Source organism: Lepisma saccharinum, chromosome 15 (genome assembly GCF_977018435.1).
Source record: "Lepisma saccharinum chromosome 15, izLepSacc3.1, whole genome shotgun sequence".
Classification (NCBI taxonomy): domain Eukaryota; kingdom Metazoa; phylum Arthropoda; class Insecta; order Zygentoma; family Lepismatidae; genus Lepisma; species Lepisma saccharinum.
The window spans coordinates 34,414,688-34,433,444 of record NC_139243.1 but is presented as its reverse complement, the minus strand read 5'-3'; the positions used below and the strand labels follow the sequence as shown (position 1 = coordinate 34,433,444).

The 18,757-nt window shown below is 38.5% G+C and overlaps 1 protein-coding gene across 1 annotated transcript in view; it reads left to right on the top strand.

The window, feature by feature from the left end:
- l(2)09851 (WD repeat-containing protein 1 l(2)09851) overlaps positions 1 to 16,520 on the top strand; it is a 44,339-nt gene extending 27,819 nt beyond the window's left edge. The window contains exons 6-8 of the mRNA XM_083136409.1: positions 2,584 to 2,752; positions 9,840 to 10,013; positions 16,320 to 16,520. Coding sequence (XP_082992535.1) covers positions 2,584 to 2,752; positions 9,840 to 10,013; positions 16,320 to 16,457 — 481 coding nt within the window. The 3' untranslated portion in view covers positions 16,458 to 16,520. The remainder of the gene's footprint in view (positions 1 to 2,583; positions 2,753 to 9,839; positions 10,014 to 16,319) is intronic.
- Positions 16,521 to 18,757: the final 2,237 nt, after the last annotated feature.

The following is an 18,757-nucleotide window of genomic DNA, read 5'->3' as shown; positions in this document are numbered from 1 at the left end:
TCGAACGTGATGGCAACTGTGTGGAAGGGTAACTCTGAGTAGAGTACACTACAGGCAACCTACAGGTATTGGACAAAATAATGGAAACACGAGTCAGAAGTGGGACATATTTTCAATGTGCCTGGTAACACTGAGCACGGCGGAAATCAACCTTCTCTTGTTTGTTGCAGGTAGTATGGACTGTGCACTGACAGTAGAGTAAGGCAGTGTGGTAGTGCACGTTGTTCAGGTGTAGTGAGTGACCAGTATAGCCGACCTGACGGAGTTTGAAGGAGTTCGAATTGTTGGTGCCCGTTTCACTGGAGCATCTGAAAACAGCGAAGTTATGAGGTGTAACACGAGGCACGGTCTCGAAAGTCATGACCGCATACACAGTGTACGGTGAAACAGGGTCTGCTAAGCACAATAGTGGTTGAAAGATGAAGCTGCAGGAAAATGACCGCCAGACCTTGAAGCATATTGTGACGTTGCAGAAGAAAACAACGGCCGCCAAAGTGACTACAGAACTTAATCAGCACCTAAACACCCCCATGTCATGCAAAACAGTGAGGCGGGAACTGCATCAAATGGGTATTGCCAAGCCTCTAATAACTGAGACGAATGCTCGAAGGCGACGTGCATGCTGCAACGACCACAAAACTTGGACGTTGGAGGACTTGAAACACGTCATTTGGTTAGACTAGTCAACCTTTACCCTCATCCCCACTACTGGACGCGTGTTTGTATGTCGAACACCCTCGGCAGCATACTATGTGGACTGTCACTGCCCCACTGTCAAACATGGTGGCGGCTCTATTATGGTCTGGGGTGCTATATCATAGTATTCGGCAGCCCCCCTTGTCACATTACACTGTCGGGTCTCATAATCAGTGTATAGAGAACTCTTGGGTAACTAGATCCACCCAATCTTGCAAACCTTATTTCCAAACCGGAATTCCATCTTTCAGGATGATAATGTACCCATTCATACCGCTGGCACTGTTCAACAGTGGTTTCCAGAGCATGCTGATGAGGTTCAACATCTTCCCTGGCCCGCCCAGTCCCCAGACCTGAATATCATCGAGCCTCTGTGGGCTGTGTTGGAAACCAGGGTTCAGCGTCGATTTCGACTTCCTTCGTCTCTACCTGAGCTGGAGGCTGTGCTGCATGAAGAATGACTTCAAATTCCACTCACCACCATTCAGGACTTGTATCAGTCTATTCTGTCCCGAATCCAAGCTGTATTTCATGCTAAAGGTGGACCAACACCGTATTAATACATGATGTTCCGACTTCCACAGGTGTTTCCATTATTTTGTCCAATACCTGTATATGTATGTCCATTGTTTCAATCTTTCCATTATTAAACAAATTATACCTCAACAGGCAAAACATTTTGGTACCTCCTCGTATTTTTGGTAAATAGATTAAAGATTACATAGTTGGACTAATTAATTAATTGTTGTTAAAAATCAGAACCGATACTCTCAGTGATACCAATGCTTCACAAATGTAACAAATGATAGTTTTATAAATATTGATTAATATTTATGTGCAAGTATTCCGTTCCAATTACTACAACCATCAATTTATCACAGTTTGGCTTCAAAATATCCAATAGTTAAATAAAAATATTAAAATATGTAATCACAAAATACAATTTTTACACACAATATTGGTGCCAAATAAATCGAAATCTCGAATTTTACATAATTTCCATGATAATTAGACTCCACAAAAGTGTCGCGCTTATTTTTGAGATGCTGCGAAAGATGAAAATGCCGGAAAAGTATTGATGAACTAAAAAATGATATTTTCCGATGCTGATACCTAGAGGCACATATTTGTGGTACATAAAAAAAGCAAAGTTTTGGTACAAAAACAGAGTTAATTTCGTGTTCAAAATTTGTAAATAAAATAAAATTTTGGTGTTATTGCGGTGAAAACTTGGATGAAAAGTCGTACATTAAATTACAATTTGGTTTTAATATTGTGAATATAATCATAAATTTGATTTAAAAACTGTACTTATTACACAAAATAAACATATCCCTTCTAATGGCACATTTATGTCGTTCCCAAAATATTAAGTTTATTCCTGTATAAAGGGGTCCATTTTTGCTTCTCAAATATTTACAGCAGAATTATTCAATTTTCTGTGAATTGCATAACTTGCAGGATAATTCAAACTTCAGAATTTGTCTCGCTGGTAAATAAGCTCTAAATTTTGTGTTTAGAAGTCTATTTCGCATTTAGCAGTTAATTTTGCATCATTTCGTGACAAAACAGGGTAGGAAAATGCACCTCGCATCTTTCAGAAATATGAAAAATTAACATTACTTTTTGTTATTTCACATTTTGTTTTTTTGTCAAAAGCGAAATTTGCATGCCTCTACTGATACCATCTAGTATCAGCTTATATGGATACATAAAGATCAGTATCAGATGAACCCTGTAAAAATAGTTTGGCATCTAGAAACGAAGACATTGTTTGAAAATGCCTAATATTTGACAATTCGGAATGGTTATTCTTTGATCGATATATGACATTTATACTTATGTACACTGTATGAAATTAAATATCTCGCTATTCTTCTCCTCCAGCATTCGCATCTGGGACACCCGAGAAGCTCCAAACAAGGCCTGTGCATTGACTGCCAGCAATGCTCATGAGAGTGACATCAATGTTATCAACTGGAATAAAAACGAGCCACTTATTGTGTCAGGAGGGGATGATGGCCAAGTCTTGATATGGGATTTGAGAGTATTTGAGGTATTTCAGCATGCTCAATTATTACCATGATTAAGGTGGCACCTATGTTGTAATAATACTTTTAAGAATTCACATATGATGCAGGTTGCACCTGTCATTATTGTAGCCTGCAGCAGCATATTCTCCCATATTATCTGGTTTACTGCTGGGAAACCAACTTTTTCATGCATGCAGAAATTGCTGCAAAATTTCAGGTTGAATTTCTGTTTTTGTTTTACTTGCAATTAATATATAATAAATATGTACAATAAATAAGAATTGTTACAGTAAACCAGGTCAAATTTTCAGAATACGTCACTCACATGTGTTTGGGGAGGGGGTATAGATACACACATAGACAGTCTGTTACCATAGGTTTAAACTTGCAATTTTATATTCAATTTTTCTCAACATACATGTGTGTGTCATGATCAGAGCCTAGATTTTTATAAACAATTAATTTACAAAATTTGTACATAACTATATATTGAGTGCTCACTGAATTAAGACCACCCTTCCAAGCAACAAGGAACGGTTCAGCTTGCTCTGATCACATGGAAGTATCGTGATGAATATATAGACACAACACTACATGTTAGTCAAACAGCACACGTTAAAATGGGAGGTGGTCATTCCAAAAAGGCATGATTGTGGGTGCCCGAGCATCAGGTGCATCAATAACCCAGACAGCGACAGTGGTTGGATGCACCTGTTCCGTTCTAGTGAATGTGTACAGTGTGTGGCAATAAAACAGGGCAACGATCACCAAGAGGCAGATTTGCAAGAGTGTACGGAAGGTGATACTGCATGGAGAGTGTTGAGTCAAACGGCTTGTGATTTCTGAATGCACCGACAGCATCCTGGAATTGCGGGACCAATACAACAGTGGATGCACAACACCCATATCTCACGCAACTGTGCGGCGCACACTGGCACGCATGAAGTTCCACAGCAGACGACCCACTCGTTATTCACTCCTCACGAAGCGTCACTGCCGGCTTTGTCTCGCTTGAGCCCATGAGCATGCTGATTGGACTGTGGATGATTGGAAAAGGATGTGTTTGTCCGGTGAGTCATGGTTTTTTCTACACCACTGTAATTGGCATGTGTGTGTGTGGTGCCAACAGCACGAGGCTATGGACTCTTCCTGCATGGTGAGTGCTGTACAGGCAGGTGGGGGCAGCTGTATGGTATGGGGTTGCTTCTGTTGGCATGGACTGGGACCATTGGTGTGTATGGACTGCCGTGGGACATCCATTGTGTATCAAGTGGTGTTAGGGTACCACTTACACCCTACAATGCAACACTTCTACCCACACTGGGACGGCATTTTCCAGAGCAACAATGCACGGTGCCACCGAGGTGGGACTGTACTTGCTTGGCTGTGCATCATATGAATTGGCCCCCTAACTCCCCCGATCTTAATCCCATAGAGCATCTGTGGGTTGATGTGGAATGAGCTCTTCGAACCATGCATCCTGTACCAACGTCAGTTGGCTCGTCATGGGATGTCATCAGGAATATATGGTGTCAGGTTCCTGTGGAGACATATCAGCACCTTGTGGAATAAATACCATGTCACGTCCAGATTGTCCACCGAGCCAAAGGTGGACCAACAAAGTATTAGGTAGATGGTCGCAATTCAGTGAGCACTTAGTGCATATAGTGAAATACAGTGGAACCCCAATTTTATGTTCCTCAATTTTACATTTTTTCTCTTTATACATTCAATCTTTATGGTCCAAACAAAGCAAAATGTTTTAAAACTTTCTTCGATTTTACGTTTCCCACATTTTAAGTTTTTTCAGCTTGGTCCCCTGAAAAATGTAAAATTGAGGTTCCACTGTATCTTGTAATGTGAGTCAATGCATATGAGGTGATGAAAAACTAAGTTTTTGTTTACGATACTCCCAATGCCGTTCATCTCCAAAACACCCTTGTCACCCCTAGGGGTGGGAGTGGGTGACATGTAAAGCGACCGATATTAGTGTGAAATCCATAGTTTTCGGGGTCGCTAAGGTGAATAGTGACACTCCCATTGCCGTTCAACTCCAAGACACACTTGGGACCCCTAGGGGTGGGGGTGGGAAGGGGTTGACATAAAAATAATCGAAAATGACCGATATTAGTGTGAAATCCATAGTTATCGGAGTCGCTAAGATGAATAGTGACACACCCAATGCCATTGAACTCCAAGACACCTCTGGCACACCTAGGGGTGTGGGTGGGAAGGTGGTGACTTGTAAAACGACCGATATTAGTGTGAAATCCATAGTATTTGGGGTCGCTAAGATGAATAGTGACACTCCCAATGCCATTCCACTCCAAGTTCATTTTACACTGTAGTTAGAATTTATTATATTCCTGTCTAATAGAAGATTGGGATAAATAAATACCCAGACAACACCGGGCAATCAGCTAGTCAGTTATAAATCTCAACTGTAAGATTAATAAGATACATTGAATGTTCATGATTTCTTTTGTTCGAAAATATTAAAATGAGCTGGTGACCTCCATTGCAGGGAGACAATATGCCTTTGGTCCATGTATTTTAGTCTTAATAGATGTGAGCTGATACTGATGTAGCAGCTGAATATAAATTATGGAAGGAAAACTACATATAATAGAGAGTTGGATATTTTTCTTAATTTTCATTGTCCCTCTCAACAAGCAGAATTAGAAGGTAAAGAAGAAGCAAGTATTCAAATTTTACTCCCAATATATTTACTTGGGAAGTCAGTCTGTTCCAAACAAGCCTAATTGTATTTGTACGAGGCATATTTTTTAAGTAAGTACCGTTTTGATATGTACAAAAAACAAGTAAACTTTTTGTAACAATTTTATTGTTACATGAAAGACCACACTTTTATCTACTTTTCCACATAATTGCCACCAATATTAAGGCACTTATCATATCGAACAACAAGCTTTTGTAGTCAGTCGTCATAGACATTTGCTGCCTGATTTGACAGCCACTGCAACACGGCCATTTTGAGGCTATCGTCGTCATCGTGGCGCTGACCTCCGAGATGCTTCTTCAGTTGCAGAAACACGTGGTAGTCACTGGGCGATAGATCGGGGCTGTATGGAGGAATTGTTCCCAGTCAAATGACGCGATGAGATCTTGAGTTCGATTGACCGCATGTGGACGGGCATTGTCATGCAGCAAAACAATCCCTTTACTCAGCATGCCTTTTGTTTTGTATGGCACGGTGCAGTTTTTTTAAAGTCTCACAATATGTTTCCAAATTTATTGTGTCACCAGGAGGCAAAAAATCAACAAGCAACACCCCCTTCCTGTCCCAAAACACGGTACACATGATTTTCCGGACTGAAATTGTCTGCTTAAACTTCACTTTCTTGGGCGATGTTGAATGCCACCATTACAGCACCTAGAATACGGCATGCTTCTGCGATCTCTGGCTGGTTCCACTCGAAAATGATCCGCTAGAGGCGCTGGTGTTGATCCCGGTGCTTGGTGCTCGACTGCTTATAATGGAAGTAAATGGAGTTTTCGCTGCAATGTCTGATTCTTTTAATGAAGCATTTCTATGAATGTGATAATTCCTATGATATTTCGTACAGTGGTCGCGAAGATATTAACGAGCATTCTAGACAGTCGACCACGTCCTGTTATCGTCATACTTTCGTTAATAATACAGGAGAAAAAAATACGCGTGGAATGTTCTTGGCAACTAAATTTTTGTGTATGAATTAGGTTCATTATTATTATCATCATCATCATCATTTCTTTTAAAGATATACACACTGAAGCATTTGTATTTTTGATATTTACTGTCTCTTTTCTTCCGCTTTAAACTAATGATGATAATGATGATTGCATGAAACGACAAGGGGAACCCCACAAAACTTTCTTAGTGCCATCGACATGAGTGTAAGGCAACTTTCAAACCAATGGGACAAGCGACACGGGATGTTCACACTGTCACACTAGTGACACACACTTCCCGACTGTAAAATAGCATTCATTGCACATGAGGGTCCAAACAGCAAATGACACGTATTCGCGTGCTACTTGTTACTTCGGTCGGAAAGCTCCTTAAAGGAAGGGTGCTGAGACCGAACCGACGCGCTACGGGGGAGTTCCCTACTAAGTGACAAGCGACATGGTGCCTTCAGTCTATTAGCAAGCGTTGCTTGCGAACAACAGATAGGCGACACGATAAACCGCACATTACAACAACAGATCTAGGCGACACGATAAGCCACACGTGTCGCTTTGTCGCTTGTGGGTCGCTCAAACTGGGCCATTTCCTCAATAGCTTGCAACATGTTGCCGTGGTTTGTTGTTCGCGCATACGTGATGCAATGAGTGTCTTGCTTTAGTGAGATTGCGCACCAAAGCGCAAGCGGCACGCGACACTTATCGCTTGAGGATTTCACCAACTGAACGCTGGCCTGTGCTTCCCGTCATGCCGCTACGATGTGAAATATTGCTCTTGATTGGCTCCTTTCCAAGCAACATGTGTCACTTCGGTATGAAAGTTGCCTTGGACCGAATGACCCGTGTCGCTTTGGTGTGAAATCCTCATATCGTTTGTCACGTGTCGCTTTGGTGTAAAATCTCCTTGAGGAAACGGTGCAGTCAGAGCTTTTGTCCCTACGGTTCGAAAGGCTGCATTGGTTTCCGACTGGTCGCTTTCAAGCGACATTTGTGGTTTGTCGCCTCGGTATGAAATATCTCTCAGGATACTATTTATATTCTAATAACATAGAAAATAAACCCTAATACACAGTCCAAGACCTGACGTCCGGAATCACGTTGCGATGTTTCACATGCTATTTATTTATTCATTTTATTTTACTTTTCTTTCCAAATTAATGCCATTTCGTGACTGCAAATCACTCCACAAATATAACTGTTTCCATCAATTCACTTACTGCCTTTCTAGAGAAACAAATCTACACAATATATTCCAAAAACTAACTAAGCCGCATTACTTTCATAACAAAATTAGCACCTGGGTCGATCGCACTGCCATCTACTTGTCATCGTCTCGGGGAACCAGTTTCTTGGGTCGTTTTCCACACTATGTTACTCAAGGCACTGTAGCCACCATTGTGGCATTGGATTGTTGTTTTGTTTCGGGTGTAACGTAGACCACCCATGTTTCATCGCCTGTGACAATTTGGCTTAAGTACGCGTCACCTTCAGCTTCATAACGCACAAGAAAAGTCAAGGTGCTACCTAAATTTGCTTTTGTGCGCCTCAGTTAACATTTTTGGTACCCATTGTGAACACAATTTTTGATAGTTTAAGTGTTCAGTAACAATTTCGTAGATAACACTTCTTGAAACTTCAGGAAACTCCTCTGATAACGAAGAAATTGAGAAGCGTCTGTTATCTTTCACTTTTTCGTTGACTTTCTGCACCAAATCAACAGTGATCACTGAGGGTCGCCCACTTCGTTCCTCGTCATGAACATTCTTTTGGCCATCTTTGAAAGCTCTTGCCCATTTGCGTACCATTCCATCACTCATAATGTTTTGTCCATACACTTCACAAATCTGACGGTGAATTTCAACTGCTTTTACGCCTTTAGCACTAAGAAAACGAATAACAGCGCGTATTTCACAGTCGGCGGGATTCTCAATCGGCTGATGCATTTTAAATATGCAAAAGCAAATGTATACACGATCGATTGTTGCCGCAATGGCATCTGTGGCTTGCCAACAGATGTAGGTACACAGTGCGCATGCACGGGACACCGACCTGTAAAACTGTACTGTACTTACTTTAAAAATACGCCTCGTATGAACATGAAATGTTAAAATGTTACTTAAACAGTTCTCATTCAATTTTCTTTTTTTTTTGGGTGGAGGGAGGGGTGGGGTACATATTCTCATATTTGAAAAACCTGAACTTTTAAATTGAAACTTAAAATATTCCTATTGTATTGGTATTCACATATGTTACACCTTCACATATGGCTCACCCATGGCTGCGCAGCCCTTGAGAGCCAGAGTCTACCTACCAACCTCACTCCCACATGCCTCAGCAGAGGTTAGTGATTATCTAACCAGTTAAATGGTGACGTGTGGTAAGCATACAGAACCCTCAGTCACTGCTGTAGATTTTCATAGCTCCCCAATAGCTCTCACAATGGTGGATGGCCACCGGTTCCATACACAGGCCAAAATCTCAGGAGAAAAGTTGTTACGCTTCCCCTAAGGAGACTTGAACCAGCGTGCATCCCGTAGCCTGGGCCCAAAGCCTGATGCCTTAGATTGCATGGCCACATGTATACAAACGAAAAATGAAAACTGAGAATGTAATTTCAAGAGTTGTTCCCCAGAAGTAATGAGAATTCTAGTCATGTGCTGAAGGAACGAGGTGGTATTTATAGGTTAAAGGTGAATAAACACTCTTCATGGGGCATTTGTAATTTTATATCAGACCTGTAAAATGTTTGGTGAATTTCATAATGTTGATCAGTATCTACTAAGTTTCTTTACAACATCGACATTTTGGGTGCATCACCGGATCCTTCATCAGAATGCTCCAATAAAATCACATTCAAAAAGTTAAGCTAGTTAAATGTGGAAAGAAAAAGGTTAACAGGATAAAAGTCACTTGATTTGGAACAAATTGCTTCATTGTCGTCAGCTATCTCGCATTAACAACACATGTCACTGCCCACCACGTGCAGCGCTGATGAATGAAGCAGTTTGTTTTTAGTCAAGTGAGTTTTATCCTTTTTCTTTCCACTTTTAACATGCTTACCTTTTCAATGTGATTTTATTGGTACACCCTAAAGAAGGATCCGGTGAAATGTCAGTTTTACAAAGAACCTTACAAGCCACAGATAAGTAAAAACTGTATTTTAGCTCTAATAATTGTAGAGCAACCACAAGGAAAAGAAACTTCGGCCAAAAGTCTCTACGCATATTACCCTCCATCAGTTCAACGATGCACAGGAGTTGTGGGTCCGCACAGGCATTATTACTTGTGGTTCCACTATAGCAGCTGTGGTTATGCAAACATTTAAGAAATATTTCATGTAGGCACTTTTCTAGTATTTAGAAAATTTATATTTTTTAGCTTTGAAGACAAATTAGTCACGGTTCCTCTTTCTCTTGAATTTAGAAAGGCTCCCCAGTAGCTACATTCAAACACCATACGGATGCTGTAACCACTGTGGAGTGGCACCCTACAGACTCCTCGGTCTTTGCATCAGGTGGTGACGATAACCAAATTGTGCTCTGGGACCTTGCTGTGGAGAAGGACACCTCTGAGAAAATGGAGGAGGATGACGTCAAGGTTAGTAACATTATTTGTGGTATCTATCTATAAAATATTTCCTTGATGTATTGAAAGTACTCTTTATACTCTAAGGTATGTTTTACAGCAAAGAAACGAGTGCCATGTGTTCCATGACACTTGAAAATCAAGTCATTGAATCTAGGTTTGTGTTAGTGTCATGTTGCAACTGTGTGAAACATTGGGTCATTTCTAAGTTTCGTGTGAGGTTTGTCACTTTGGTGTGAAGCAGGGTGAATAAACATCATGATTATTATTTTTAAAAAAAACATTTTTGATGACTTTTTTTTTATTTAAATATTTTTTTTAAACCACACTTAAAATTGCTTGTATCGTTTTTCGCACCATACATATAGATACATGTTTTTTTATAGAAAGGCTTTTTCTAGTAAAATATTTGAACAGTTTGATTAAAGCAAATAAAAAATTATATGTAATTATACATTTTTCTGTTTCTGATAATGTATATATGAACCCACTACGCAGTGTTAATCAAACTACATTAATTTCAGTAACTTTTCTTCCAATGAAAATATAACATTCTGGATATATTACCATATATAAGTGTAACTTAAAATTTTTTTTACAGTCTTTGTAGCTGAATTTTGGCCATTTGTTTTAATGATGGTTTGCAAAATATCATCAGCCATGTTTATTTACAGTTTAATAATAATTACACTACGGTTGAACATGATTAGTATTTTGTATATTTTTCTGCACAAAATTTTTGCTATTTTTGCCTATAAAAATTACTGAATTTTAAATCAAAGGGAATGTAACACATATTACATTTCCTTTCGTATGAGCTTCACACCATCAGTTTATCGTATTTTGTTTCCTTTCTTTCTATTTCATAGAGCCTAATAAACACCATTAAATGATTACAAGATTAAGGTACTTTCACCAAAAGTGATTCTGATATCTACAAAAATCCTTATGTACACTGTTGTTCACATAGTGGCACATTTTGTAAGTTTGGAAAGTTGTCGTATGTGCCACTTTATCTGAACAAGAGTGTACATTATTCTATAAATTATTTATTTAAAATGATTTAAATCAGTGTTTTTTTAAAAAAAGAAACGCCTTGCAATTTAAATCAATGTATCTCGGTGTGAAGACTCGTAATAAGTGGAGAACTGTTATCTCTGCTGTGCTGTAAGCCTGATACAATATAAATAGTTTATTATTATATGAGACAAAATCAGGGTAACCGGTACATCCCAGATAGTTATTGAATACCTAATATGGGTAGTTTAGCCTTGAAAGTTAGCAGTACATTCCAACTTGGGGATAGGTTTTCAGCAGGTACAAGATATTTCCTGTTTCCTGCTTAACGATTGGGCAGTCAGAAGAAAGTTGCCTATTGAAAACTTGCTGAAATTTACTGAAAAACAACCTTGTACTAAATTCTTGATTTTTACCATTACCTGGCTTGTCTACCAATAAGGTATAAATTAGAGTAATTTTATGACATGTTTTAATATTTCCATACAGTTTATTTGTGTTAGTTGTACCCGATATGTTTTAATATTTCCATACAGTTTATTTGTGTTAGTTGTACCCATTGATATAATTGCACATGCACTAACCAGACAAGTCCAGTGATAAATTGGTAGTATGACTGCAAGTGAGCCTGGTCCAAAATTTGCAAAAATTCTCATGTTTGGATGGTAAATCAAGTCACTCCGCAGTTGGGTGGCAATGACTCTAAAATAGTGAATTACTCTGATAAGCTTACTTAAAATTTTTCCGCGTACATTTTCTTTGCAATCGATTTTGCCACCCTTCTGGTGGCTTCGTCGGGCGTGTACTGTAACATGAGTACTAACGTCAGTACAAACCTGACAAAGCTACCAGGCGGGTGGCGAAATAGATCGCGAAGAAAATTTGCTCGGAAAAAGTGAAAAATAAGCTTATCAGAGTAAATTACCTATCTCCGCGTAACCGCTAAACTGATATCTTTAGATAAAATCTAAAACGGTGGTTTCAACCTTTTTCAGTCCGGGCCCCACCTTGAAGGATATTATACTTCATGGGGCCCGTAAGCATGGGCACCGGCAGAATTACTTGTATGGGTGTGCACCCAGTTTATAATCATATTTTCGCTAACATCTAGTACTTTAAGAAGCCCTCTTTTATTCTTGCTTAAACAAATTACACATACTTAATCGTAGAAAAGTAAATATATAATTTAAAAGACTTACTGTAGTCTAACATCTAACTAAACACACATGCTGAAATTGAAAACATTTTTTATTTTACTCATCGAACTAATGTGATTGTTGGGGGCTGCATGGGTTGGGGTATGTTGGGTTCAGTGACGGTTAACCGAAGTCGTAAATCTGAGTGAGCATTAAGTCTATTTCTGTACTTGCTTTTCACTTGAATCAGAGATGAAAATCCCTTTTCACAAATATGAGGTGGAGAACGGCATGAGCAACTTTAATGCCTCATCCGAATGGTGGTCGGAAATATCAAGTGACACCTTAAGTCGACATGCATGTCGCATGCACACAGATTAAGAATTCATTGCTGTGACCAAAACGAAAATGACAGATATCCAATTCCCTTGAGTTAAACATCAGAGATATGCTGGCAAAAAGCAATGTTAGAGCTGGAATAACAGTAATGTAGAGTTTAGACTATGTACAATGCAGGTTAAATTAAAATTGTTAAAACAATATATCTTAGTAATTTAAATGTAATAGGTTTTTAAGACACAGTAAATAAATTTTCGACCCTGACTTCACGACCCACCAACTCCCCCTCGGGACCCATATGTTGAGAAACGATGCTCTAAAAGCTACCCACGTGTAGTTTGGGGCCCGAGTGACTTTTCCCTGCCATACTTAGAATGTACGAATGCAGTCTTTATGGGGAAAAACACATGGTGCGTGGCCAGAAAGAGTTGCTTGGGCCCCAAAGTACATATGGGGTGCTTGCAAGGGTAATAAATATAAGAACCATGTTCCGTGAAAATCATCTGCTGCGGACACAACACAAGCTTCAAAATATGTTTAAGAGGGATTTAACAAGTTTCAACAGTCATTGCAAAACGCAAATACAACAAAGAGAGCGATAATAAACAACAACCAAATGTATACAAACAAAAATCTGCTCTGGAACATACAGCGTTGTTTTGTGCATGTTTCTACGTACTTCTCTTGTGTGTAGATTCATCTTGTCAAGTTAGGTCTTGTCATGTGCGGTTCAATAGTAGAAATGACAATTTCCTTCTGCGGGGTCATCAACTCATCACACATCTGGAGAACCTGGGGAATCTCGGGGGTATTTGAAAAAAAAGAAACTCAGGAAAAGTTCTAATTGATCAATGAGTCTCAATGAATCACATCGGAGAAACCAAGATATTCTCTTGCCTGCTGATAATGAAGAAATACAACCATAGGCTGCACCAGCAAGGTACGAGGGGTGCTTGTATTCAGGTCTGCATCTGTAATTTCATCTCAACGGCAATAACAACAAAATTAACAAAGCTGTGGAAGCAACTTTTAACATGTTGCATTAACCCTTAGACGCTGAGGCTGATTTTCCAGATATTTGCACTAACGCCGAGCATGTTTTCAGCGGGCAATGTGAAATTCTGCATGCTTCTAAATGAAATTTTATATTTCTGGAACTAAGAACGTTAGAGGTACAAATGATACCTCATTTTGTTCAGTATATTTTGGAAAAAAAGATAAAGGTAAAGTGCTCCCCTGTGCATAGCACCACACCATGAAGGCATATAGGGGGTGTGGGGGTAATGCCCCACACTTTCTTGATCCGGTTGTGAAGTAACTATTTTTTACACGAAATGTGAAATTTTTATTACCCCTACACAGGCTACGCCAGGATGTGAATTTCCAAAATGTACCATCTTGTACACCCTTTACTCTTGTTGGAGGAGAAAAAAGCCTCAATGCCACATCTCGCCGCTGGTCACACGCCACAAGCTGGGGAACACACATGTGGAATGAAAGTTCAAACTCGAATAATTTCAATTTGTCCAACTCGTTTTGTTAGTCTGGCATAACCTCCGTGGCAAGTTACCTAAGTAAACATGTGACGCAAGGGCTAAAAATAGCATGACCGACGGAAACAAGGCAAATCAAGCATCGTCACCTTGTAATCAAGGGGTCCCAGGTTCGATACCCGATACAGGCACGTAGTGGTTTTGTTTCCACTTTAAACTGTAGGTCCAGGTCCAATTAGCCTTACTGTGCATAAAGCGGACTTAAAACACCAACTCAATCAGTCAATCAAAAACCTACGGTGCAGTTTTGTGTAACAGCAAAGAGCAGTTGACACCAGGAATGTCGGAAGGTCATACTTCTTTTGCCAAAAGTGTTTTTTGAAACCGCAAAATTGAGAAAGAAGCGATGTTTTCGAAACCAATGAAAATAAATCTCAAAAAGAAAATCACAATTTCTCAGACATCCCCTCCCCCCAAATAGTAACAATGAAATTAATGTTAATTACATACATCTAGACTCATGCAGAACTCAAAACATGTATCACTGGTGTCACAAGCTGTCCTTAAGAGAAATACCTGCTTAGGGCCCATCCTTTAACCCTTTATAACCTGAATTTTTGGTATGGAACAAAATGGCAGTTTGAATCATTTATATGTATGGGTAAGACGTCCTTTGGCAGGATTGAGAACAATTTTTTTTCTGACATTGTAATAATATTAATTACAATTAATGGGACCTGAAAGTCCCAACAGCCCACTAACGTTTTGTGTATAAACAGAGAAATGGTGTATATTATACGGTGCTTATTTATAAAATATACTCCCTTCAACACTTGCATGCAAAATATCTACACCCTACCTGTTACACATTTTAGAATATACTCCTCAGAACACAAAGGAGCAAGAAAGAGTAAATAAAAAGTGTCATCACTCATGACCTCCCAACAGTGGCGTGCCCTTGATTTTGGCAAGGGACTAAGTTGTATATACTTTTTTCTTATTAGGCAGCCCTTATTTTCCATCTTTTCTTCCTTTTTGACGACCCTTTTTAAAAATATACTAGGCCAAAGGGCAGGAGGGGAGGGTTGTTATTCCCCCACCAACACCTCCTTGGGCAAGCTACTAACTTACATTCATCGCTGTTATGCTCAAATTGTGTGTCTACATCAGATATTTTCTGCCAGTCACCCATCATTATCCTCATCAATATTGATATATGTGCCATAGCCCTACAACATCAAAAAGTGCTGTCTAGAACATTAAGGTGTGCAACGAGGGGGGGGAGGTTGGTGAGGGTCATAGCCCCCATTTGGCCCAGTATTCGTAAAAAAATAAAGTCAAAATTAGGAAAAATGGCAAAATCAGGGCTGACTGCTAATAAAAAGTGTATATATCACGAGTTTTAAAAATTTGGGACACGCCACTAGTTTAGAACTACGGAAAATATATTAATATATTTTTGAACAAAGTAGACACCAGAAGCCTGTCGGGTCTGCACAGTCCGAAGTCATGTTTTGCTCATAAAACAACTTTCCGATCATATTTTGCCAAAATTATTTTATAACGATATTTACGTGAGTTAAGAATAACTTATAAAAAATTCTGGCGTACTTACAGTTATTCTAATATCTAATTTTCATAAATCTGAGACCACTGCACTTTTATGAAATCCCGCCGAGACTGAAACCAAATGTGTGATGTAGCAAGCTTTTGTAGGATGTGGGACTTTAATGTCCCGTCAGTCGATTAAGGGTTAAGGTGACCTGCTTCATTTCAGTTCATTATCAAACGATTAAAGGATTATAAAACAATTGAATGGAAAGGAATTTTCTCAGAATAATTGAACTGATTCGACAAGTAAGCATGTTGACTCCTTACATCCGTGTTCTGGAAATGTAATGGACAAAAGCATTTTGCACAGCAAATGGTGAACAGTTATGATAGTTCTGTGAGTTGCATCTTATTGTTCGAAATAGATAACAGTCCAATACTAATAATAATAGCATTGTTATTATTATAACCACTGTTTTCAGTAAAGCAGAAACTTAAAGAAGAATTTAAAATGTAAGAAAATGTACGAAAATGCCTACCTGGGTTACTTTGCATACTGATTCCAATGCCAATTTCCACTGATATTCATTAATGGGAAATTGACTTCATCAAATATCCAATTTATTGTCATTTTAATGTATCTTGTTATTTTCTGTGCATAAGAATCTTCAATTTCTAGTATTAGCATGTCAAATTGAGTTAATTATATTTAGTAATAATAGTTATAAATTCTCCCCAAGACAAGAGTAAGAATATGCTTATAAAAATATTTCTATTGTTAGGAGGTCCCACCCCAACTATTGTTCATCCACCAAGGACAGAAGGAGATCAAGGAGCTGCACTGGCACCCGCAGATACCTGGTCTTATGACTAGCACGGCACTAAATGGCTTCAATGTGTTTCGGACTATTAGTGTCTAATGGTGAGTGCTATTGTACAGCTGACGTTAACTTAAATTGAAATAAACATTGTAATTTTTTATACGTTTGCATTTTGATTGTGATGAAAATAATTAATGTTGGCAGATTCAATATTTTTAACCCATTACAGTTAGATCTTTTTCTTTTCGATAGTGAGTTTATTAATAGTGGAACCTCCATTTTACTAACGCTCAGTATCAGAAATATTGGGCCTCCCCGATGGCGCAGTGGTAGCGTTATTGCCTTGTAATCAAGGGGTTGCAGGTTCGATCCGGTGGAGGCACATTCTGGTTCGGATTCCACTTTAAACTGTAGGTCCCATCTCGATTAGCCTTACTGTGCATAAAGTGGACTTAAAACACCAACTCAATCAATCAGAAAGTATTGGTATGAATTTATACGCTGATACTTTTCTGGGGTTTGGTTATTTCATGGTTAATTCAAACATGTCACTTGGGGTTAGGTGGCAGACCAGCAACAGCTGAACCTCGCCCAGCAATAAAGTAAAGTCAATTCTATTCAATGTGGTCTGAAAATTATGCAAAGTTCAAAATGTTCATTTATTTTGCACCAGTTTTGTGTGAAATATAAATTTTTGAATTAAATGGCATCTATTTTAATACTCTGATATAATTCTTGAATATTTTGAAGTAAACACACTGGCAATTGATGCAGATAATTGCAGCTAGGGATGTGACGAAGCTGAAAATTTACCGATGCCGAAGTACTCACCGATAATTTTTGGAACTGATTCCGATACATACGATTATTAAACAGAAATGGGATGTTATTTTCAGCATGACAAAAATAAATTTGCTATGTACATTATTTGTATTGCATATCATAATACATATATATTCTCAAGAGATGCGAATGTACATTTGCATCTACAAAAGGTGGTTATGTGAACCTTTAAGAAGAACATGGATTCTCAAGAGATTTTACATTAGTACACAAGCAGTTCTTTGAAATGCAAAATGAATTCCTGTTCTTGATGTTGGAAATTTACTGCTGCCAGATTCAACTTCAGAAACACGAGTTTTGGAAGCACTTCAGGAAGTAACCTACTTCTTCTCTTATCGCAAATCTGTTCAGCAACACTGAACACTCAATCGCTGAATACCGATGCAGCAGGTATGCCCAAGTATTTTGTCAGCACTTGCTTCAGGTTTGAATACTCACTTTTGAATTTCCAATACAACAGCAGATCCTGGTTCAGCAATGTACTGTTTTATTTCAGATTTTGAGTTACGTTGATCCTCTGAATGAGAGTTTGCAATAATTTTATTACAAAAACTACAATAATGATGAATCATAACCTAATTTTCAATAAATCTTACAAAACTAAAATATAAAACTTATTAGAAGGTAAAACTCTAGTATAATCTGTACCGGTTTAAATATCGGATTTTTGCCGATGTCGATATGTCAATTTCTGCCGATTTTTATACATCTGTAATCGGCTTCGGCACATCCCTAATTGCAGCAGAATACTTACATATTATTATTGATCAATATTTTGAACAACTTTTAAGACTACAATTTTTTAACATCTGTTGTATTGGTGAGAATTGGGACTAATATCACCATCAGTATCAGTTCATAGTGATATCTGCTCAACTCTACATGTTACATTTTTGAGAGGTTCATGGCTGACATATTTTAATTGCAGGAAGATGTAACATCAACCCTGACTTCAAACTACTATTACACAAATTGTACAGTAGGTACAGACATGTGTTTTTTTTTCTTTTGGGAATGGCACCAAAACTTAAAGTTGTGTTATGTTATGCACAGACTTGTGTTTTTGAAATGTTCTCTGAATTAACAAGGTGGTTGTTTTATTCATAAACTTCCAACATGTACGTCATTTGTTTCATGGAGAATGTCCAAGTGATACTCAGTTTCTTTCCATGTATTAAGCCTGCTTTAGACGAAAGCATTTTCCTTAGCATTTTTCGTAACATTTGTGCCATGACCAAAATGCTACTGTGTAAAGTGAGAGATCTTATGGCATTTCAGATGCCATGGCATATTTCATGGCATTTCTCAAGGATAGGATCTGTCCTATTTCCGTAGCATTTTTCATAGGGATGGGACCGATTAATCGATACTCTTATCGGTATCGGCCAATATACGCATATCGGTTTATTGGTAAAATTACCGATTATTTTACAAATATGATATATCAATAAATATCTGATAAATTAGTGCAAAATTCTGACATTTTGTTGAAATTTTTATGGCTAATCTCCATGCCCTACTTTCTAAAAAAGTAAATGTCTAAATATGCAACTTCT